This window comes from Ailuropoda melanoleuca, unplaced genomic scaffold (genome assembly GCF_002007445.2).
Source record: "Ailuropoda melanoleuca isolate Jingjing unplaced genomic scaffold, ASM200744v2 unplaced-scaffold323, whole genome shotgun sequence".
NCBI lineage: Eukaryota > Metazoa > Chordata > Mammalia > Carnivora > Ursidae > Ailuropoda > Ailuropoda melanoleuca.
The window spans coordinates 3,744-29,495 of NW_023203059.1; the positions used below are offsets into that span (position 1 = coordinate 3,744).

The 25,752-nt window shown below is 34.4% G+C and overlaps 1 protein-coding gene across 2 annotated transcripts; it reads right to left on the reverse strand.

Moving 5' to 3' along the window:
• Positions 1-1,597: 1,597 nt before the first annotated feature.
• On the reverse strand, positions 1,598-25,293 carry LOC117798553 (protein broad-minded-like). 2 transcript variants are annotated; one of them, XM_034650998.1, is made up of 9 exons: positions 24,752-25,293; positions 20,949-21,126; positions 10,494-10,562; positions 8,301-8,426; positions 5,791-5,869; positions 5,583-5,686; positions 5,429-5,490; positions 4,463-4,607; positions 1,598-1,920 (listed from the first exon to the last, which is right to left on the reverse strand). In XM_034650998.1, the coding sequence occupies exons 1-9, from the start codon at positions 24,859-24,861 to the stop codon at positions 1,831-1,833; spliced, it is 963 nt and encodes a 320-aa protein (XP_034506889.1). In that variant the 5' UTR covers positions 24,862-25,293; the 3' UTR covers positions 1,598-1,830. The 2 variants fall into 2 exon arrangements, with proteins under 2 accessions (XP_034506889.1, XP_034506890.1); XM_034650999.1 differs by lacking the exon at positions 1,598-1,920 and adding an exon at positions 3,295-4,027.
• Positions 25,294-25,752: the final 459 nt, after the last annotated feature.

Consider the following 25,752-nt stretch of genomic DNA (forward strand, 5'->3'; position numbering starts at 1 on the left):
TTCAGGATGGTCTGGTAGATATCCAGCTCGACTCAGGGGACCAGCTGAAAAAGGGGTCCCCTACTCCTCCGTCATCTTTTCTCCTGCTCCCTTAAGACTCTGGTCTAGACTCTCAGATGCCCAGAGCTACTTTCCCCTCTTCTCCACCTGCTCTCTGCCCCAGGAACCAACCTGTGTGAGCTGCGGGCTGTATCAAGAGCTCCCTTCCCCTGTGGCTTCCATTTGAATCCATCCAGTGATAAGTATCATTTCAGACAGTTTTTTCCATTATTTACGATGCAGCCCATGATAAGATGGAAATTTTCTGAGGCTAGCATGATAAGTTTCATGTTAGCAAGCACAGTTAATGGCTTGAGGAGTGGAATCTGATTATGGTATAATTAACTCTTTGTTCCTTGGGTGCCTGGGTGGCTCAGTCGGTTAAGTGTCTGCCTTCAGCTCAGGTCACGATCCCAGGGTACTGGGATGGAGCCCCACATCAAGCTCTCTGCTTGGTGGGGAGCCTGCTTCTCCCTGTCCCTCTGCCTGCCACTCCCCCTGCTTGTACACTCCCTCTCTCTCTCTCTGTGTGTCAAATGAATAAATAAAATCTTTAAAAACAAAAGTTCCTCCTAATTTAAAAAGTTAATCTATCAGAAACATTTGCAATACTTCCACCCAGCCCCCTGTGATAGCAACAGTGAATTATGTGTATGACAAACCAATGGGCAGGTGAGTCACTGAGGTTTCTCCCCCCTTCCTCTATTCTGACAAGATCAGTATATATTCATATGGCCAAAATCTTCATTTAAAATAGGAATGGGAGGGAAATGGGATGTGGAAGGATATTATTTCAATTTATTAAAAATTTTTAAACACTACTTTTTTAGGATTTATCTGAGAGAGAGAGAGAGAGAAAGAAAGAGAGAGAGCAGCCCTGCAAGTAGGGGAAGAGGCAGAGGAAGAAAGAGTGAGAATCTCCAGAAGACTCCCCACTGAGCTTGGAGCCACCCTCTGTTGGAGATCATAACCTGAGCTGAAATCAACAGTCAGTCATTTAACTGACTGAAACACCCAGGGCCCCAAACACTTACTTCTACTAATAAATCCCCACTCTATTCTTCAATATTCCTCTCTTCTCCTTTCTGAAACTCAATGCTCTTGATTCTCAAACACACAAAAAAATTATTGTTCTTTCATTTTATGCTCTACTGCACTGACCCAGAAGTTCACAACTCTAGGAATATTTCCCTTGCCCTTTTAAACTCAAGATTCTAACTACAGAAATCATACTCATCATTTCAAATTCATATTAGAACTTTTAAAAATACTGTAATAAATTTCACATTTTATGTTTGTCAATTGTTACTAGATTTGATTGCTTTTCAATTTCTTTCAATGCCCTTATATACTATTCTACTAACAGCAATAAATGTAGAAAATTTTGCTAATATATTTTACAGTATTAGTTTATATTTGGTACAACTTGAATTAATTTTTGTAAATGCAAAAGCATTTATCATTTGAGTTTTTCATACAACTTTCAGTCAAAAGCATGGGTATATTTTACAGAACTAACTCCCCTACAAATACCTGATCTGAATTAAGTTAAAATACCTAAAAACAGGGCTTATCTCAAACTAGCTTGTTAGCATGTCAATTCATTATGTAATTATGGATTTCCTAACTGTTATCCTGACTATAATTTAAGTCTCTACTCTTATCCTTTTACGTTTCACAGAATGGTAGTTTTAAAAAATCACATAAATGGGGTATTGTTTCATCAACCAAGATTAATTATCACTCAACTTTGCACATTCAACTTATTACATTATATATCTTTTTGTGATATTATTTCTCAACATAAGGAAACAAACTTACCAGAGATTTATATTTCTTTTCCAGAAGTCTTAGTACTGCAGTTCTGCTATAATATGCATGCTAAAATTAGGAGAAAATGATATTTAATTTAATATTCAAGCTATACCAAAGTCTATTTTTCCTGCATCATTTCCAATAACATAAATTACCAACAACAGTTTTAAATTATTATAATCAGTACAAAACAGGCTTTTCTATGTATAATGGATTATGAGCATAGCAATCACAAAAATGCAAATGATATGAAAAAACTATGGATCATTTATTGACAGAACAGTAGAAAAAATATTCTATCCCTCGACTGCAACCAGTTTCTGGGCTAAGTTATTTTAAAACCATTATCAACACACATATCTGAAGGAAAGATACAAAAGTGGGGGCGGGGAAGATCACAACCCTCACAATGAGGAGGATATTCTACTGTCTACATATGCAGAAGTCTGCCAAGCATGAAATGTTCTGAAAGAACAGTATCTTAATCATTTTCTGCCAATCATATATTTTAAGTGATTCAAAGTGCCAAAAAATAATTCTCTCCTTAGAGCTAAATATAGTAGGATTAAAACATGCTTTTTTGCATCGCACAAAGGGGAAACTATACATAAATATTACTAAATTATATTAGGTAGCATATATTTTAAATACAATGTAGCTTCTTCATTTTATTAAATAAAAACTATTAAACAGTATTATACTTGGTAAAAACTACCAGAATTATGGGAAACAGAGTTTAACTAAATGGGATATTGGTTAATTGAGGTTTACTAGAAACCCTGTGTGTTTTAACCCTAGTGGCTTAAAATGTTTTCAAAAACCATTAATCCTTTTTTCAGCTTTAAAAGAGAAATGTTAACCAACAATTTAACTTTTGACCATGTTCTGAAAAGAAACCCTCACAGGGCCTGCCTTAGACCAGTCACTATATTATATCCCTCAGGCCAAGTTCAGCCGCCACCTCATTTGGTACATAACGTTTTAGCGGAACAGTCACAACCATTCATTTATATATTATCTGTGGATGCTTCCGGGTTACAACAGAATTGAGTGGGTACAGAGACAGTATAGCCCACAAAACCAAAAATTTAGTCTGGCCCTTCAGAAAGTCTGCCAACCACTGACTTAGATGGGAATAGGATAATGTGATGAATTTTCATTAATACTAGAACACACTCAGGAGATGATTTTTTAAAAAATAATTTCCTGTTGGCTAATTTTCCTGTGATCTGCTGCATACTTTTAAGAATCAAGTACTAACAATAAAAAATGTTAAGTGAAAAAATTATAAACAGAATAGGATTTTTCTTTAAAAGATTGTATTTGTCAGAGAGAGAGACAGAGAGCACGCACAAACAGAGATGTGGCAAGCAGAGGGAGAAGCAGGCTCCCCACCGAGCAAGGAGCCCAACGAGGGACTCAATGCCAGGAGGACGCTGGGATCATGACTGAAAGCAGACAGTTAACTCACTGAGCCACCCAGGTGTCCCAAAAGAATAGGATTTGTTATAGATCTAAACGGATAAATTTACAAGTGTATATAATGTGACTACATAAACTAAAATCTTGATAGTTATACCTGTGTTGTACAAATTTAATTTGTGGCTTTTACATATTTCACATGTTTTCTATAATGAAGGTATAATTTGATAATTAAAAATTAAGAAGAAAGTGTCCGATGTAAGAAACAAAGGGTTCAAGTTAATTAAATTGAGCAAACACTTATCAAACATAAACAGTATAGGCCAGGTTAGGGCTAAACCCTGGACAGAACTGAATTTTGGTTAATTAGGCATTACTATACAGTTTAGATAATAAAAGGCAAAACAAAAAAAAAAATAAAAATAAGCCATCAACTAGGTAAGGTCCAAACTGTGCCAAGCAGTAAATAAACACGTTGCTACTTTGCATGGCAAGTCACAGCCCCACTCTCTTCCCTTCCCCACAGCAACAAATACATAATGCCTGGCAGACCAGTTTTAGAGGGACAACCATGTGAGAATAATAAGCCAACACTGCTGCAGCCACTATCACACAGACCACTTGTATTCCACAGCAGATGAGGAAGGTAACAGCATAAGGATCTCTTTTACTCTTAAATTAGTTTCAGTTCCAGAACAGTAATGAGCTCCACTGGAAATCACCGGCATTCAGGCATTAAACATTCTCCAAACTACAGGTTCAGGAGGAAGCAAATGAAAGGATATTTTCAGACATACCTTCTAAGTCAGAGAAAACTGAGCATTGAACTCACATTCTACCATACCTGCTTAAAACATCTGAAACCTTTAAACTAAAAAAGACTAGATTTTGGATAGATCATTCAGCTTAATAGATTCAAATGAATTATCATTTAAAATCCCATACTGGCTCTGTCACTTACTAGGTAAACAATCTTGAGTAAGTCACTTCTCCATGCCTCAGCTGCCACATCAGTGAAATGGGTTAATGATACCATCTATCCCACAGATTGTTATAAGATTTAAATGAGTTAACATGTAAAAGTGATTAGAACTCTAAGCACACAGTAAAAACTAGAATATTAGCTATTCTTTGAAACAACCCAGCAATGCACTGAAAAGTATAAAAATATTCCATTTGTCCTTACCATCCACTTTTTGAACCACACGGCCTTGGTATCAACCAATGCAAAAAAGTAAATTGGATCCAAAATCTTTTGTGAGACAAGACGGCTCTGATCATGTTTAACTGATAATAAGGACAAAGTATTCTCCACAATTTCTTCCATATACCTTAAAGTTTGGAAATGAAACACTTTTAGAAAAAAAAAAATGCTATTACACATACACACAGACAGTACCAGTGATATATTTTATATTTATGGAATAATAAAGTGAAAATTTTTAGAAACAACTTTTTTTATGTTTCAGCACATTGGTAGAAGTAGGATTCACACCCAATTTCTTCCTGGTTTTTATAAAACATACATTCTTTCTACTACAACACTGGCTCTCCAAACTTAACTTTCCTTTTTAGGCTTCCATTTCTCCTACAACCTTATTAAAAAATTTTAGAACTGCAAGTCAAAAGTTTAAAGAACACTTCAGGAACTTGTCCAAACTAGCAAAGACCAATAATAAAAGAATTATAGGTTACAACAACTTCATTTTGCTTTGTTGTGATAAATAAATGGTATAAAATGATATCTGCATAGAGCCATTCATGTAGCTAAGAGCAAAACATGAAAAGCAAAATAAACTTATTAATCCCTTCCCAAAAATGGAAGTCAATTAAGACTGTCTCTAGGGGCGCCTGGGTGGCACAGCGGTTAAGCGTCTGCCTTCGGCTCAGGGCGTGATCCCGGCGTTGTGGGATCGAACCCCACATCAGGCTCTTCTGCTGTGGGCCTGCTTCTTCCTCTCCCACTCCCCCTGCTTGTGTTCCCTCTCTCGCTGGCTGTCTCTATCTCTGTCAAATAAATAAATAAAACCTTTAAAAAAAAAAAAAGACTCTCTATTCTTTCTTCTTGTAATGTACATGGGACAGTAACACCCCTATATTTTATATTGGCATAACCTCTATATTTTATATTGGTATAAATTAGAGGACTTACTTTTCTGGGTGACGAATCCAGAAAGATGGAGCCTCTTTCTGATATTCATTTAGAAGACGAACCTGAAAAGCAGTGCATAACAGTTCTCAAAAATTAGAATTCTTAAATATAGAACTACTTAAATTTTTTAAAAAAGCATATAGCAACTGAATACCTTTTTAAGTAAGCAGATCACATTAGGATTACTTATATCTATACCAGTTGAAAGAGTAGGAATCTGATTTTCTCTAGAAAGAAAGTATAACTTCAAATATTTAGCTGAAAAGAAAAATTAGAAAATATGATATCATTCATTTACAGTGTTTTCTGAAAAGTTATTTCCTATCCATTTTTTTAAGCACAAAAAAATTTAATAAACATACCTAAGCTTGTATAAATCTCCTTGGTCATATGTAATGGTGAAAGAGTAAATGTCTGTGCATAGAATTTTAAAATCCGGTCCTGTGGAAATGAAAAGATTTGCATCAGAGATTCTTACAAAAGTAGAATAGAGATGAAAAAACCTTTTTTAAATAGTGAAAAACTTAGAAAATAAACAAAATAAACCATTCAGAAACTTGAGGAGGAATGCACTTATAAAAAAGAGCATAATCTTATGTTGGTCAATAAAAAGTAAAATTGACCAAAACTACATGGGAGGGGAGACAGTGAGGTTTGATAGAGTAAGGTACAATGCAAAGGGATCAAGGGAAAAGTAGGGATACTAAATGGTTTAAAAAAAACAAACAAAAAACACTCCACTCCTTTCCAAATCCAACATTTGTGTTTTTTTTTAAATTACTTATATGGGTAGTTTCAGTAATTTGACATTTAGGACTCTAATATTTTGCCTATTCCCAAGAAGAGTATTATTTAACACATTTTCCAAATTTATATTATTAAAACCTAACATAGAAACTATCAGAAGGTAAATGAATTAAATGTTAATAGATGTAGCTAGAAAAGTACTTGGCACTAGTAGGGCCTTACAAATGATAGCTATCATTTTCATTTTACCAAATTTAATATTGTTATAAAATTAATCCTATAGTGAAATTCAATATCCCATTAAAGAAAAACATAAGAACTCCTCAAGTGTTCTACTTGGGGGGGGGTGTGGCGGGAGCGGATAACCTTTCCTATATCAAATGTTAGCATAATTAGAAAAAATGGTTGCCCAAATGACTAAAAATTTCCAATAACCCGAAGGAATTCCTACTGAATACAGGATATTAAATACTTTGAAAGTTTATTTTTATAGTTGCAGCAATTGATAAGTTATCTGTCACACTTTTCAAACACTATAGGCTTTACTTGGTTACATGCAAGAGTCCTTTAGAACAGGAAATGAAGAAACAGAATCAAAATCAAGAATTTGGATCAAGTATAAATTCAAAGTGAAAAGAATGCCATGCCCTGTTTTCTACTCCAAAATGACTGGTTCTATTACCATTTCTCCTCTACAACAACTTCATCCAATTTTATTAAACATTGACAATACTCTTGCTGAATAATCTATAATGGCTAAAAAAAGCCACTTATACTGACTCATTAGGATATTTACTGTTTACAAAGCTGTTACATTAATTTTTTAAATAATAAAAGGAAACTTTTCTGACCACTATTCTTTGTTAAGAAAAAATACAGAGAAATTTACAACTGTATTCCCTTTTAGAAAGCCCTGAAATGTTAAAAGTGACCCTGAAATGTCTTTTTCCCTTTTGAAGTTCTTGGATCATTGAGTTTTTACAGAAGTCTGCATCATCATCTGGTGTCAGTAAGGTTGAACTGCATCCAGGTATTAGGTGATAGAACACATTTTCCCCCCTCAGAAAAACAATAAACCACTTGTTTTCAAATCCCTTCTATTTACCAATATAATTATATCTTCATTGATGGAAGAATGTGATTTTCAACAAACAAAGGTATTGAGTTTTTTTTTTTTTTTAATAATTATTTACTCTCTGACTCCTCTGCTAGAATGTAAGTGCTATGAAGGCAAAGACTTCTGTCTTGCTCAGTGTGTTTTCAGCATCTAAACTAGAATGCTGCACATTGTTGGTAATCAATACGTGTTTGTTGAACAGCTAGCAAAATTTAACTACTGTGCTAATATCTTAAACACTGTAGAAAACACCATAACAATTTTAAAGCCAAACTTTTCTTCACTGACACATCAATTAAGAAAAGACCCTCTAAACCTAAATTTGCATTTAAATGTGAATATGGGATATAGGAGGATTTTTTTAATTCACATCACTGATATTACCAACATAATAACTACACTTTTTAATACAGTCTTACTCATGAAATAGTATTCCTGAGAAGGTATAGGAGAATCATTTTTTACATTCAATAATTTCTCTACTGACTTCATAATTTTTGGAATTTTCTCCATTTGCTTTATGATTCATCTCAATTATCTTCTAAACTTAGCTTTAGTTTTCTTCTCTTTTTAAGCAAGTAAGCAATCTCTAAATAAACATTTAAATGCAGAAGGAAAATGGTTATGATTCAGTTAGAATAAATTCTAAACATTTTAAGTTCAAATTTTCGTATGTCATGAATTCTTTCAAAAATGTTTTAAACAGTCTTTTAAAATATTTTTCTTAATTCAAAACAAAACACAAATACTTGGATATCCCTTTATAAGATAAAACAATGTACAAGGTAACAGTCTACTATTATTTGGCAGTGAAGTGTGATATTGATCATACTGGGAATCTAATCATGAAATAGTAAGTTAATGCCTTTAAAGAAAATCTTCACAACTCAAAAGCTGGAATTGAAATTCCATGAATATTAGAGCTACTATTAAAGAAAATCATTCCAATTGCTTGTAGAATGATAGGAAAACAAGTTGAAAAAAAAATTTCTATAAGCACTTCCTTACACTAAACACAGGATCAGGATCTGAAAGAGATGCTGTCAGTTTTTCACAGAGAGTCGTCCAATTTTCACAGTTCAAAACATCAGATGGCGGAGCTGAACATAACGTTTGCAAGGCTTCGTATCTCACCTATAATTTAAAAGATTTTTATTAATACCCAGCCAAGAGAATACCACCAATACTCCAAATATTAAACATTGAAAAGCAGTCAAGATGATTGTTTTAAAAAGCCAATTGATGAAAATCAGAGGTTCTTTTATAAAACAATTTTTGAGAACTCATTTTTTTAAACTAAGTGTTAGAAAAAAATAGGTTGTTATTTTACATAGAGCAAAAATTAAAACCTAACTGTTGGCAATTCTAGGTCACATGTCTAAGTGAAAGAAGAAGGATGGTGGCCAAATCTAAATCATCAGGGTAAGGTTTTCCAATGGACGCATCTCACACATTGTCCCTCCTTAAGTAGGAACCTATAGGTGGTTCTATAGTTTGAGGGCCTTAATTTTTAAAAAGCCTAATATGCCCTGAGTGAAGCACTCCCATTCCAGAATATAGGAACAATCCTCAAAAAATAATTAATTTGGACTAGTTTTTGATGCTACACCATATTTTCTGACCTTCTAACCCCTGAGGTAGAAGAAGTCAACACTGTGATGCAAAATTGAATGTCCAGATTTTCACAGAAAGCTTACTTCTTGGTCATTCTTTGCAAAATCGAATCAGAATTCACCGAAAACAGTATGACGCAAGGACAGCAGTGAAAAATAGCTCTACTCCAATCATGAATGGAGCAAGGTTTCTCCCCTACCACTCTTCAACTAGTGAGTAATAACACGCTGATTTCAACCTGTTTCTCAAAATCTTGTTGTTTCCCCAGCTGAAATAACTGGAACCTAGTGGTTTAAAAAGGGCAAGAGGTGGGGGGTGGAGGCGGGGGCTGGAGAAGCTAAGACCTTAGGAAACCAGACGCTCTAAATCAGGGTATCAAGTTTTAGGTGAAAAAGAATACACATGCACTTTAAAGTGTCTATATATTCATATGAAAGAAGAATTCCTAAATACAACTATATTTGTGATAGGGACTGGGGAACTTTGGAGAGATTTTAGAAACATTAAGTATTTTCTCCTTTTCAGTTAATTTTTAGGACAAAATCCCATTAAGAATTTACTACTTGCAGAAGTACAATAAAAGTTTCTGAACAAGTATTGATTTCCAAGTAATCCACTTAAACTGAAGACACTAAGATTGTTATCATATAAAAGTCAAGTCCCATTTCTAATATCTTTTGAAACATTTATTAAGAATCCAGAAAATAAATCAGAATATGAAATGCTAAAAATTATTGTGATAAAAAAAATCAGTAGGCGTAAATCATAACTATTCATTTACTTTAAAAAGAAAAGTTGCAGGGTGGCTGGGTGGCTAAGTCGGTTAAGCATCATCTGCCTTTGGCTCAGGTCATGATCCCAGCATCCTGGGATCGAGCCCTGTGCCGGGCTCCCTGCTCAGTGGAGACCCTGCTTCTCCCTCTCCCTTGGCCCCTTGCGTTCTCTCTATCTCAAATAAATAAAATCTTTAAAAAATAAAATAAAATAATAAAATAAAATGATAAAATAAAATAAAAATGTTGAAAAACATTTCAAAAACTGAAACCAACTAGCAAGATATGCACAAAAGTCTTAGGTACTTAAAATCCTATTTTCTATTTCAGACTGACTTAATGAAATAAGACTTGATGAACAGTAATTTATATAATCTTAAAATATAAACAGGTACAATTCAATAGAACTGCTTCTTTAAAATCCTTTTTCTAATAAATGAACACATATGTCAAAGTTAGTCACGTTTTCCAGAAGTAGAAAGAAGATTAAATGAAGATCGTTTTTCTTCAAGGAAATCACTAAAATATCACATACAAAGCAATGGTGAAAAAACAGCTTGGGAAACAACTGCTTATAATTTTATCCCTTCGAAAATGAAACTAAACATAAAAATTTCCTCCTACAAACCATGACAATTGTCTGACAGCCTTACTCTGTGACCTTTCATTTCAAGACTGGAAAGTCTAGCAGGGACATCAGTCTAGGAGCACCATGATAATAAAGGCCTATCTTCAAGAGAAACAGTCCAGCTGCTACTGATTATAATCTCATATATATACCTGACTGAACTTAACAGCTATCCTTTAAACTTACCTCTTTAGGTTGCCCAGGATCCAACTGGTCTAAAATCAATTGTAATTTTCCTTGACAAAATTTGTAACTCTGTAACACAATTGACAAAACATTCATTTAGTATACTTTTTAGAATTACTGCTATAAATTATTTTTTAATATAATTCCAAGCACAAAATGCATTCTGAGCAAGAAAAGAGAGTGATCTGTTCTGATCTGGCGGAAAACTTAGAATTTGTTTCCCAAGTCATTTAAATGGGAACTGAAGTCTCAGGAGAACAGTGTACTTCACGTATATGAAAAAATATTATTATTTGCCGAGCAACTGCAATATGTATTACATTATAAGAATCAAAAGATGTAAAGCAAAAATTTTTTGTACCCAGAAATGTGAGATGAACGAAACAGAAAGATAAAACAAGAAGGCACTAATGGTACCCTAGGCATAGCTATGATGCTGCTTGAACATTTTTGTCCCCTTATCTTTCCTGTACTTTTCCTTAGCCCTTCTCCATGCCTCCTCTTTGGTGAAAAATTTCTGAGATAAAAACTTCTATCTAGAGAAAAGTTTATAGTAGACTATAAGCTATCTTGGAAAATAGTTTGCTGTTTTAGAAATAGCAAATTCTTGCTAAAGGCAGTTTAAATATAACTAACACCTAAAATAACCACCTAAAAATAAAATTGCCATTAGAATAATAGATGTCATTTATTACCTTTTATGTAACAAGCCCTATATGATCTCAATTCACAATGACTGAAATATGAGAAATATGAAAACTAAGGTTAAGTAACTTCTCCAAGTCACCCAGCTATCAGAACTCAGATTCCCATCCACATTTTTACTATCTATACTCTTTCCTGAGGTGTTCTCATCCAGTTCTTTAAGTACACCACGATGACTCAAATTTCCATCAGTCACTTCACCTCCAAAGTTATATATAATTATCCTTTCAACATTTCCATTTGGATGTCTAATAGGCATCTCAAATTTAACAAGTCCAACACAGAATTCTCGATTTTATTCCAAATCTGCTCTTCCCTCAAACTTCTCCATCCTCCTAAATGACACTACCAACCACCCAGATTTTTTACTTAGATCAGAAATAGGGGTCAATCTTGCCTCTTCACTTTCTCTTATTTCCTATACCTAATATTATTGAGTCCCATAAGATAATCCCCAAGTTCCACATGTCTTAACTCCAACTACCCCATACTTCCCTGCTAAAATGTTAAACCAAGGCACCATCAACTCTAGCCTAGACTCCTTCAATTCATACTAACTGGTCTCCTTGCTTCTACTCTTAAATCCCATCGCACTCCAGCCTACCATCCACTCATTTTCCAGAAACAGTCAGATGGAGCATCTCAAAGTTACAAATCAAATCTCTCCATGTCCCTTACTTCAATCCCACAAAGAAACTTCCCACATTACTCAGAATTTAGGAGATTACTTACATGATCTGGGCCCCTAATTTTCTAACACACTCTCCTACAATTCTTCCCTCTGCCATCCAGACTTCAGTCACACTGGCCTTTTATCTCCATCCCTGGAAGACACCATGCTCGCTCTAGCTTCAGAACCTTTGTCATCGCCATTCCTCCTGCCTGGCAATGCTCTTCTTCCAGAGTTTTGCATGGCTGCCCTATGATTGCTTAGAATTTGGTCTTTTTCTCAATAGTATACCCAATACCTGAATTAGTGCCTCATACAGAGGAGTCATTCAATATACATTAGTTTAATACATAAATGATTACAAAGTGAGTCTTCCCACAATGTTACATTGTCCCTAGCAATACAGAGCACATACAAGCACTCTATAAAAAACTCAAAACAGCCTGATATTCCATTTCTTAAAGGGTCTGAAGTTTTACTGAGTTTTACTCCTTTCTAAAAGTATATAGTTGAACTGCTAAAGACTCTGTATGTGCTACTTTTCAAAATTAAAAGCACTATATATTAATAGACCTTTAATTTTATATTGTTATATTACAGTTAAAATACTAAAATTTATGAATACTAACAATAAATGTAAGTGTATGAATGCAGCAGTCTTGCCAATAGAAAAAAACATAATATAAAATATCTTAAATAGTATATATAAGCATATGTACTTACACGCATTTGTGATACACATATAATGCATATATGTACACACAGAAGTACATACACACATGCATATAAGTGTACTGAAATACACATAAAGAATATATGTACTCATTCTGTTCTATTGCTAGGCAAGCTTCCCCCCCCCCTTTAGCATGGCCCTTTTGCCCCTCTTATACACTTGATTTCTCCTGATCCTTCCACTTCCATCATGACTTTTACCAGATCATTATTTAGGTCTAAAATGTCCTGCCATCCAACTTAACTAAAAATAAGTATGATGTCAAGGACGTGAATCTTAATTGGACAGATAAAGTTTCAAATTCCGGCTCAATCTTCAACTAGTTATGTGACCCTGGAGTCTTGAACCCCATCCTCAGTTTTCACATCTACCTCCCAGTATCACTGGGAAGAATTAAACAGGAAAATTGTAAAGTCTTTTGCTTTATTGTTATAAAATTTTAAAGTTTGAAGTAAATTTCCTGTTTCTCAGGACATTTTCTATGAGAAAATATAAAATAACTGACTCTACCTACCAACTACCTATTCAAGATCAAGCAGTCTAAAGATTTAATTCATTGATTTCCATAGATTTCCCATTCTAATCCAACCTCTTTCCCAATATAGAGGCATGTTCTACAACAGCCCTGATAAATGGGGTGCCAGACATTGTTCGAACATTTTCAACTACAGCCAGTTCATACATGGTGAAGCAACCAATATTATATCACAGCAGCAGTCAAAAATGTAATACATAAATCTTAACAAAATTAATTTACTTAAATGCTCCCCTTGACAAAGGCTTTGTTTTCTAATCTTACTTGAGATACTCTAGGCAAGCAACCCTTGGTCTCTGAAAAGAGTTTTGCCTTTTATTTCACAAAAATGATCAAGGTTAATCAATATGATGATCCTTCAACTTACCTCCTCTTCCCCCCCAATATTATTCTGCGGTGAACTCTTAACCAAATTCAAAGATCTTTTCTTAGTCCTCAGCATTGACTTCTCTCTGGCCTTCATTACAGCTAGTTAACCACCACTTCCACCTTGAAATTCATTCCCCATTAAGTTCCTACCCAGTGCACTGTGGTTTGGTACCTTCTTTTCTGACCCATTCTTTAGTCTCCCCTGGCCCTCTGAAATGTGCTTCCTAAGGTCTCACCTATTTAGGTGGGCCCAACCTTTCTACTAAGTGAATCCTGCATTTTCAACTACTTGCTACACCACTGGAATACCTTGCTCATATGTGACGTTTAAAATCTTAAAACAAAAAAACAAACAAACAAACAAAAAAAAACTCCCCATATTCTTCTTCACATCTAACCTTTCTCCCTGATCCCAGGCATGGTTTATAAAACCATGGTCTTCCTACCACCTCAGCTTGCCATAGCTAGACTTTTGACTCTATTTCCGCGCTGTCCTACTTCCCCCAAAACACTTCAATAATTAAGTTTAATGATGATACCTCTGTAATAATTCTCACATCAGTCCCTATTTATTTCTACAAAGCCTCCTCTTCTTTGGGCCTTCTTCTTACTTCAACTATCACAATAGCCCTCTAACTTCTCTCCCTACATCTGCTTTCTCACCTGCTCATGCCCTTCTGTGCACAATTACCAGTTAAATCTCTCCAACACACTTTTCTGTCCAGAAACCTAAAATGATTTTCCTTTACTTACAAAACAATCCAATTTAGCTTTTGAATGCATTCATTTATTCCTCATGTATTTATTTGACATCTACTATGTTTCAGATACCTATTACATAATGTACCAGGCACTAGAATTTTATAGCTAGGAACAATAATTAAGATCTAATCCTTGCCCCATAATTTGGCCTTAATCTACCCTTCTAATTTACTCCCCACAAACTCTGCTCTAACCCTTCACATAAACAATAGGTTTATGACACCATGTCATAAACTCAATAGGCCACATTCTTTGTTAATTTAGAGCTTTTCTGCATTCCCTAATTTGATATACTTTCTTCTATAGCTCTTTGATAGCTTCCCAGGATGCATTACTTCTACCCTACAACTCTGTTATTTGTGTACGCAACGTCTCCACAATCTCAAGTAAGCTCCTTGAAGAAATAATGTATACCTTATTAATCTTTTCAGTTTGGCAGTGCCTATCACAAAATATTGCACATAGAATATGCCCAATACATATTTGTTGGGTGAACAGACAACTGAAGAGTTGAAATCCCTCAATTCTACCATATTTGCCTTTTCTCCCAGATTTAAAATACATATTAGAAAAGCATAGCCTGGGGGTGTCCAACTCTTGGTTTCAGGTCAGGTCATAATCTCAGGGTTGGGAGACCAAGCCCCATGTTGGGTTCTGTGCTCAGAGTGGAGTCTGCTTGAGATTCTTTCTCCCTTTCTCTCTCTGCCCCTCCCACTTGTGCCTGTGTGTGAGCATGCGTGCTCTCTAAAATAGATAAATAAATCTTGAAAAAAAAAAAAAACAGAAAGCATAGCCTCTAATAGTTATCTGATTGGAGCAGCATCATTAATCTACTTCCCTTTAATTATTTATCATTTAATTATTAATTCTGTTCATTATCTTCTTAAACATAGTATATACTACTCTTTAAAATCGTATTTAAGCAATGAGAATATTTTGTTACACAAGACATCAGAATGAACCTATTATCTGCCTTAAAGGTTACCTATTTTTTTTAAGGTCTATGTGTTATTGTGTATCAGTGGATTGACATAAATTTCCATAGCAACCAAGTAATAACTTCTTTAACTAGAGCAAGTAGGTAGTGCATCCTATGTAATACAGATTTGTTAAGATTTTTCAACAGTTCTAAATATTTCTTAGATTGAAAATTCCTGAGTACAGTGGTATCTGCCAACTTGATCTGTAAAGCAATGTAAGACAGATCTGTTGTTGATATCAATATAGGTAGATACTTCCAAAAGGAAGTTTTTTTAAACATATTTACATATGTTAAACCATAGGCTAAGCGAATAATTTCTGAGCACATTCTAAGGAGAAAGAGCAAGAAATAGAATTGAATTATAATCTAAAATGTATCTAGTCTTCTACAGGATCATATAGATCTTAATTAAAGGTATTTATATGCTAAAATAAGATTGGGATATATTTCTGTCAAATGCAGTTTATTAAGGATTGCAAACATTCTTTAATTTTTGGTAACCGATATCACACTTTATTACAACACATACTAAATAATATTCACATTATTCAATGACTACACTTAAACAAAACCAAACTACCCTCAAAATTAATTTACCCTAGAAATCTCCAAATGTTTGATTTGTAAACTGTATAAACCATTAAAATACAACCAAAGACAAACAACTATTACTGTTGTTTCACCAATATAGCTATGGGAAATAAGAAATTTATAAATATTGAACCTAATGATACTTCAGGCTTTAATGTCTAAATGCACAAGTTCTTTCCTATTCTAAAAAAAAAGAAAGAAACATCACCCAATGAAGATAAACAGGACAAGAGCAAACACTTAGTGCTTACTATGTGCCAGGTAGTGTTCAAAATGCTTTACACACATTAAATCATTAAGACCACAAAACAACCCTATAAGGTAGGTTCTATTACTATTTCCACTATAACAGATAAGAAAACTGAGGCATTGAGAGAAAAAACCAAGGTCCACAACTCATCAATGGCAGAGCCAGACTTAATTTCAGACTGGTTTGTTTCCAAGATTCAGAATGAATTAGCTTCCTGTAGAACACCTTTTTTCAAATTTTAGTGCTCTAGAACTTTTTAAATTATGCACCCACCTTTCATAATGCCTTAAATACAGAACAAAGTTACCAATTCAAAACAAAAGCAGTGTTTTAAAAACATTTTCAAATGATAAATTGTTCTTAATTTCCTATGGTTTAATTATGTTTTAACAAAAACAGCTTTCACTTTAAAAGTGCTACCACTGAGAGAAATAACAAAAATCTATTAATATTTTAAAGTCTAAAGAAACTTTAGGTATTCATAAAGAAGAAATTTAGCACCAGTAATCCAAGAAATTAGTTTTTCTGGTGTCAAATTGTCTCAAGAGAGAACTATTAAAGCAAGCAAGCAAAAAAGTTCACACTTGCACCCACCCAATTCTTTTCCCCACCAATCCACCTGCCTCCAGCCTCACACAAGGAAGCTGCATTATCAATGCTACGATCTTCATTTTCTCTAGTCTCAGCTACCTTTCCCTTTCACTTCTACATTTAAGACTTTAGGTTCCTATCTTTTTTTGCTTATAAATCAAGAATAATCAAAATCTGATGATTCAAGGGTAGCTAGAGATGGAAGAACTTCTGAAGTATGGTTTGGGCTGTGGCTATCCTACCATTCTCTGGCTGATATTGCTTAAAAGAGAGGAGAATCTTATAATCCATCAGCTGTAGTATGATATCCTCAAAAGCAGAACTCCTCACCAAAAAGAGCGACTGTAAAAGCTTTGAAGATTTTAGGGATGCCAGAAAATGGGCTGAACTCAAATACTTTAAGGTTTGAAGGGTTAGGATAAAACATACACTAGGGATGTTGAAAGCAAATACTCTGAAAGACAGGGGAAACACCCAATAAAGGAAAAAAAAACTACTCAAGAAAATTCTTAGTGAAAGAATTCAAAGCCTAGGAAAAGATGGAGTTCAGATTGTTCCCAGGAAACAATTCAAACACAAAGTCAAAGGAATAGTATCTTCTTTTCTATGAAGTACGAAACCAGAAAGACCAGCCCTGGCCTTTGTGGAGAAGACAGGTGAACTAGCAAGGACGGTGGCACTAGATAAGTTTCCTACTTAAAACAACACAAATTTATTATCTTACAGTTCTGGAGGTCAGAAATCTAAAACATATCAGCAGGGTTGTGTTCCTTCTGCAGGCTCTGGCGCAGTATCCATATCCTTATTTCCAGCCTCTAAAGATAACTGCAGTCTCCTTAGTTCATAGGCCTCCTTCCACCTCCAAGGTCAACAATCCCCTCACTCCAACCTCTACTTCAGCCTACCTACACAGTACCTTCTCTGACTCTGACCCTCCTGAGTCGCTCTTATACAGACGCTTGTGATTACATTTGACTCTCCTAGATGAGGATAGCCTCCCCATCTAAAAATCCTTAATCACATTAACAAAGACCCCTGTGCCATGTAAGCCAACAGGTTCACAGGTTTTGGAGATTCAGACACGGATATCTTCCAGGGGTCCATTCTTCTGCCAACTGTAGATACCAAAAGATGGGTTTCAAAGAGAAGTTGTCTTGAAAGCAAAGAAACAGTAAACGCCTTAAATAAGTTAACACTATGCAAGAAAAACAGGTTACTGCTATCCTGAACTCATCTCCTCCATATAAAGTGTGCACCTTGGCATTCCTTTGGAACACACTGAAATAGCTTGCACACTATAAAACAACCTAATGCCTGTGCTGTATTACACCGAATACTGTCAAGGAAGAGGAAGACAGAAAAACTGCAATAGGAAGCTTATGAATTTTAAAAGCTTAATGTACATTAGAGGTAATCCTCTTACTTCCCAGCTGTAGAAAACAACTCAGAGAAGCTCAGTTAAAAACCATACAGGACCACAGCTGAGAAATTTTCTATTTTAGTATGTCTCTGAATGGCACCCATTCCAGCACATCTTTTAAGAGATGAAAGCTAACATGTATAGAGCAGCAGCAACAGTTCTAAGGACTTGATATACATTAAGTCAGTCAATATTCTCAAAAACCATACCAGGTAAGTGGTAGTATAACTGCCATTTTACAAATGAGAAACACCATGGCACAGGGAAGTTAAGACATGTGTCCAGGGTCACATGGCTAGTAGTGGTGGAACTGAGATCTGAACCCAAGCAGTCTCCAGGTAGTGTAGTATGAAACAAAGACTTTGGAAGGAGAAAGACCAGGCTTAAATTCACGGTTCACTCCTAACTAGCAATATGAGTTTGGGCAAATAACTTACCTATTATTGTAAGCCTCACTTTTTTTCTGTAAAGTGGACTAGAAACACCTATAGTGAATATAAAGTCAAGTACAGTCTATAAGTACCAATATATGGCAGAAATCTCAATAAAAGACAGCTAATAGTATTATTTTTATCTTTCTAGCATTGTTTTGCAGTGACTTTTTTCAAGGTTTAATCACAATACCAAATTCTTTTAGTGCTCTGCTCACAATTATAGTAAAAACCAATCTCTCTTCTTTATTCTTTAATATCCTCAAATGTACACCAAGAATGCCCAAGGCCAATTATGTCCTAAGTTTTTCAATAATGGGTCACAAATCCATATATAATCAGGCTGCAATTGTTAAAATAATAACAATGAAATAAAGCGTATCTATTCACAAAGTACAAGTTTTCTACCAATATCAAAACAGCAGCATCAGAATTATTTACTCAATGTTATTCATACAACAATTCAGACAGATTTTTCTAAGCCCAGAGCAAATAACTAATCAATGGTGAAACCATTATTAACAACATCAGTATTTAACAGAATGAGTGACTGACATATCTTCAGAGACCCTTTCAACTTCTGAACATAGTAATTCTGACTCTCTTTGGTCAGTTACTTGTAAGAGTCTCTTTTCACTAAGCAAAGGCACACCAAACATCTACTGGAGTTTGATCACACTGAAAGAGCTTTCAAGGTACTTCTGGCATTCATATGTTTTTTTCCCAAAGTCCAGGGATCCCATGCCTTGTGGATGGACATAGTCCCCTTTCGACTCAATTAGAGCCTTCTGAAACAAAGTCATATGCATAGGACAGATACTCGAAAACGCAGATATACCCTATGGGCATCCCAAAAGAAACCATATAAACTTAAAAGTCTGATTCCTTCTCAAGAATAAAACCAAAAAAAAATAAAAAACAAGAACATCTTCTGAAAGTTTGACCCCATTTCTACCAAAGCTTTGAATGTCTTAAAAAACCTATGATTCTAGAACTGGAAATAACTTACTATTTCAGATAAACACCTCTTGACAGCTAGCTAATCAATCAACCCTACATGGTCTGAACACTTGGACTTCTTAGAACAAATAACAATGCTTCATTTTTTTTCTCTTATTCAATTTCAATGTAAACAGATGGTTCATCAAATAACTAAGGAAATATAATCCTGTGAGCACCCAGAGTCCCAAAGTTGGGTTTTTCTGTGCCTTCCTTAATCCGAAGAAGCAGTTCCATAAACCTACTGAATAAAACTAAACTAAAATCTCTATAACCCAGCTTCTTCCAAAGAGTCCATCAACAAGGAAATATTAAGGGCTACAAGGTGAAAAAAATTCAGTCTTCACCATTTCCTCCATCACATCAGAAAATAAACCTGACTCATAAAATTCAAAACTTAGCACAATCTCTTCTGGGCAGAGCAACTTTTAAGTTCTGCTTTAATGACTTCCAAACACTTTTCCTTCATAAGTGCAGTCTCAACTGTGACCAATATGTGTGACTTTTTCACATTTCACCCAAACTCCCAAATCCCTTTTTGGTATACGGTTAGGGTCTGTTATAGCTATGTACCCAAGTTAGCACTAATTAGGTGAAAATGTTTCATTAGAAACATCAGGTAGGATTCACACAAAGGTCAGAAAAACTCCATTTGGCCTGGAAGTTTCTGTGGAGAAGTTGATGGTACATGCATATAAGGCTCTAGTCTAACTAGTCCCCTTTGTCTTCTATTAGGACTAATCTAACCTGTGGCCCTTCTGCTAGCTCTGCTCTAGCCAAATGACAAGGATTCCAATAACCTGAAAGAGAAAATGTAAAACCTCAAATCACTTGATGCCAAAAAGAAGAAGCTTAATGTTTCTTGTTCTTTTGTTTTGTTTTTTATTTTGTTTTTTATTTAAATTCAATTAGCCAACATACACTACATCATTAGTTTCTGATGTAGTGTTCAATGACTCATCAGTTGCGTATAACACCCAGTGCTCATCATGTTTTAAAACAATTCACAGTGACCTTCATCTCAGAAGATAAGGGAAATGTTTTATCTCCATATCTCATTTATAATGTAGTTACACTTTTATTAATAAAAATCAATTGGGAATAAGATGTTTTGTTTAACTAAAGCTTAACGAGATTTGTTTCAAGTGTTATTTTTTTTTTAAAAAATCCAAAATCAATTAGTTTATTTCCATACCTCATTAAGATTTCTCAGATATAATGTAATCATTCACTGAACATATAATTCAAGAAGATGTTATTTCATGTATTCAATCTTTAAGATTAGGTAATTTTATTATTTTTCTTCTGAATTTTAAAACCGGAAAGCAGAAAAAAAATCTGGGTAACAAAGAATGTATTGAAGTTACTGATTATTAAATACCATTTCAAGACATAGATACAAAATGAAACAACACACCTGATTGAATGATGAATCACTATCAGAGCAATTATCCGTGCAGTAACTGCTGCTTTTCTCCTTCTGGATTTTTTTCTGCCTCTCTTGACTTTGCATCTCATCTTCCTCAAATTTGTTAATCATAGATTCCACCACTACCATCATGATATTCTTCAGGGAATGCATCATTTCTTTGTATCTTTAAATTCAAAACAGTCTTGGTCAGAGAAAGACTATCAGCACAAATTAAAACACTCAGCTAAATTAAACAATCTTATTTTTTTCTGTAGAGCACCTTTAAGAGCACAGTTCTAAAAGGAAAAAATATAAGTCAGTTTTTCTTAAAGAACAAGCGGCACAATGGAATTCACACAACAAGAATAAAAATTAAGAATTCCAAACGTGCGTTATTTCCCAGGTTTCTTCATCTGATTACAGGGACCAAGGTAGTAAAATTAACACAGTCTAAGGCAAGATGTTCCAATGGCATGGATACCAGTACTTCGCAACAGTCAACTTCTAATAGCATTCTACCAGAACTGTTTATTTTACATGTCACTTTTATTCCTTGTTTATTTCTATATCCTTCTCTATTCTTCTCCCTTCCTCTATTTTCTTTCCTTCCCTTCTTTCCTGCCTATCTTTATAGGCACCTATAGCCACCGTTCAGACCTAAATAAGAATTAAGCTATCAGTGGGTCCTTTGAAACAGGGTTAAAGAACCCACTGTCAGAGATGTTAAAAAAGGGATTCCTGAAATTGGTAGGAGTTGAACCAGACAGCTTCTAAATCCCTTTTAACTCTAGTCTTAGAAAGAGGGGTGCCTGGTGGCTCAGCTGGTTACACGTCCAACTCTTGATTTAGGCTCAGTCATGATCTCAGGATCATGAGATTGAGCCCTGCAAGGCCGCTTAAGATTCTCTCTCTCCCTCTCCCTCTCTACCCCCCCAATTCATGCACATGCTCTCTCTTTCTCTAAAAAATAAAATCTAAATAAATAAAGTCTCAAAAAAAACTTATAAATAAAGTTCTCCACTTATTATGTACAAACTCTAAGGCATCCATATTAATATTAGATTGAGATCCCAAAAAGCCTAGAAATAGAATTTTAGAGCTAGATGAAACTATTAAAAAAAAATCTAATCTAGCCTTTTATTTTACAAATGAGGACTATGTGTCCTGGACCACTGAAATTTCTATATTTAAAACAGAAAGGCATAAAGATTTAAATAAACATAGTGGGGGCGCCTGGGTGGCATGGCGGTTAAGCATCTGCCTTCGGCTCAGGGCGTGATCCCGGCGTTGTGGGATCGAGCCCCATATCGGGCTCCTCCACTGTGAGCCTGCTTCTTCCTCTCCCACTCCCCCTGCTTGTGTTCCCTCTCTCGCTGGCTGTCTCTATCTCTGTCGCATAAATAAATAAAATCTTTAAAAATAAATAAATAAATAAATAAATAAATAAACAGTGAATAAAGTACTAAATTTGGAATCAGAAACCCTGGATTACAATCCCGACTACTTTACCTACCAGCTTTGTCATCATAAATAAGTTTCATTTTCTCAATTATAAAATGAGATAAAAAGAATACAATCTAGCTGACCTATTTCACATAGTTATATTAAGACATAAGAGTATGTATCTGAAAGTTGTTTATAAATATGAAGCATGAAACATATTATCACTTTGGAATAAAAATACATTAGGAAAATAAGCACAGAAGCTTCCCTTTCTTTATATTTCTGGTAAATGAGTCATTGTAACTCCATAAATCTGCGGAAGGATAGGTAAGTTACTCTCATAAAAACAGTAAAACCGCGCTGGGGTTTTGGATAGAAATAGGAGGCTGAGATTTTTAAAGTTTAAAAGAACTTTAAAATACCTTTTAAATTACATGACATAAATTATATATTACTAAATATATGTAATTCTATATATAAGTTAACATATATTCTCATATATTTAATATGATTTAGCAATATATAATTTATATGATATATAACTAGAAGCAAATTTAGTACATAGTTTATTTATGTATGTATTTTTAAAGCACCAGAAATTGTGAGAAAACACAAAAATATTAAAAGAAGATGAGAATAGTTAGGACCAATGCAGGAGGAAAACACATACAGAAGAGAACTACTACAGAGGTGAGAAAAAGTCCAGGGAAGATCCAAGTTTAAGGTTAAGGGGATATAAAGAGCAAGAAGGAATCCTAGGACACTCATCAGACAAACTGGCAAAGTACCTATAGGATAACTGAAACAAAAGGCTGCAGCTTTCTCCTCTACACTTTCTCAGCAGCAAGAAACAGGGAAGCATAACAATGCCTTCGTAGCAATCAAGAGCTCTCCATCAAAAGCTGCTCTCTTCTTCCACAGTTAATTGTATTATAACTGGACCCAGGTCTAAACTACGGTCCCAGACTCCTCTACAGTTAGGTATAGCCATGTAAACAACACAAAGTCCTTTCCCCTTATAATTTACAATACAGTAATTTAATAAATGAATATAAAGGTAAGAATCTCAATGGCTAAGGGTAATTAAAATCCACAGAAAATCTGTAAGTTTCATCTTAGACATGTTTCCTCCAGACCTTTTTGAACACACCAACATGAATTCTTCCACAAGAAGTATCAGCACACTGTCCACAGAAAGAGATAAGAATAATAATTTTTACTTTTATCTTTTTTATAGATTTTATTCTTAAGTAATCTCTCCATCCTACGAGGGGCTTGAACTCACAATCCCAAGATCAAGAGTCACGTGCTCCATTGACTAAGCCAGCCAGACACACCAAGAATAATAATTTTTAAAATTAAAAAAAAAAAAGCCATAGAGCCAGACCCTCAATATCAAGAGTCAATAGCAGCCACTGCAGTTTTGAAAAAGCCAAAGAAAAACAAATATAGGATGGACTATAAACACCACTAAGACTCATTCAATACTCCAAGAATTCAAAATAAGAAAAAGTTCTAAGAGGTAGTAAATTGAAACCACATCAATTAATAATGAAAATCTACATGGTAAGTAGTTGCACTTACATATATAAGGAATAGATGATAGACCCTACAAATGAATTCTTCTATCTGTAAACCTCTATTTAAACAATATCAAAATGTTTAAGAAAATAATTTCTAATTATTACAGTAAAAATGCTGTTAATAGAGGTACTACCGCCTAATCATTAGTCCTAAATAATTTTTGAATCTCACACACACACAAGAAAAAAATAATACTCTGCGCAACTTAAAATCTTTCATCTATGACTCACAAAGCAGAAGACAAACATTCATTAAGATATTGAACATCTTTGTGAGGTCACTATCATTTTTCCAGTGGATGAATTAAAACACAAGAAAATTAAATGGCTTACTCAGGGATAAAAAAAATTTCCTAACATTCCCATATAAAACTTTTCTCTTAGCATGAAAATGCTTTCATTTTCTGACTAATATTATATTTTAGTACTCCTTTAAAATAAATTTAATAGTACTGCCAGAAATAGATTACTAGAAATTATACTACCCAAAGATGAACATGACTCTAGTTTGTGTTTTTTCTTCAAATCAAGAAATAAGAACTCTTGGGGTGTCTGGGCAGCTCAGTCTGTTAAGCAACTGCCTTCGGCTCAGGTCATGATCCCAGGGCCCTGAGATCAAGCCCTACATCGGGCTTCCCTCTGCCTGCTGCTCCCCCTGCTTGTATGCTCGCTCTCGCTATCTCTGTCTTTCTCTCTGAAAATAAATAAATAAAACCTTTAAAAATAAAGAAATAAAATAAAATAAAATAAAACAAAATAAAATATTATTGTGGGCATACTCACTCTTTAGATTCCTGAGTTCTTTTAGTAACATGCTGTACAACTGTGTCATAGCCAGATTCCTCATCCTGATTCTGATCAGATGTCCATTTTTCCATTTCTTCTTCAATCATAGATCCCAAAGTATTACATATATGCTGTCGAAGATATTTCACAAATTCATAGCTAAAACAAATATTTAAAAAATAAATGCAGTAAATATCGTGAACTCACTTACTAAACATATCCAGAAAAAAATGTTAGCACAGAAAGATTTATAAAATACTCAGATTTCTTACCCTAAACTAAGATTAAATTTTTCATCCCAAATCACCAAGCTAATCTACAATGTTGTTGTTTTTTTCTGGGACATTGGCATTTTCTCCATTCCATGCCCACTCACTGCATCAATCCAGCCAGTCATCAACACTTGTTAACAATGCCTACACATCCCTTGGCTTCATCACTTCTCCTTTTTTCCACTTCTCTCTCTTTCTCTCTCTCAAATAAATAAATCTTTAAAAAAAAATTCATAAACTGCTAATTCAGATCCACCTTAATCTAAAACTCTTGTCATTCCCACAATCCCACACTCTCCCAAAGATGGAAAAATTCCAAAAATGTTTAAGAAATAAAATAAGATGTTCTGTAGTGCTCAATGGAGATTGGAAACAGAAATAAATAAATGTAATACTCATATTTTTACCTACTGTGTATTATTTAAATTTCTTTCGTCTAGGGAGGTAACTCTATTACATTTTATTTTCTCAAAATTGTAATTCACATATTAAATTTAAAAGGATTACTTACTTAAAAATTTAAGTTATTCATTGAATTTACTTTTAAATGTTTAATATTTATATTCAATGTTTGGCTAGTAACTTCTAAGCTTTAAGAAAATAGGTATCTATTAACAGCAGAAGAAGAAAACAACATTATTTTGTAAACTTAATGACCTGCAATATTAGATCAAAATGATGAACACTAATTTTCAGAAATACTCCAAGAAAAACAAAACCCAAAAC

Bases quoted from the DNA above. Each gene is read 5' to 3' on its own strand.
- LOC117798553 (XM_034650998.1), bottom strand. From the start codon at position 24,861: ATGATTGAAGAAGAAATGGAAAAATGGACATCTGATCAGAATCAGGAT. The intron at 5,870-8,300 runs GTAAGGAAGTGC...TCATTTCCACAG, and splicing joins ATCCTGATCCTGTGTTTAGT to GACCGGATTTTAAAATTCTA. The intron at 5,687-5,790 runs GTATGTTTATTA...TTTTCTTTTCAG, and splicing joins GGAGATTTATACAAGCTTAG to CTAAATATTTGAAGTTATAC.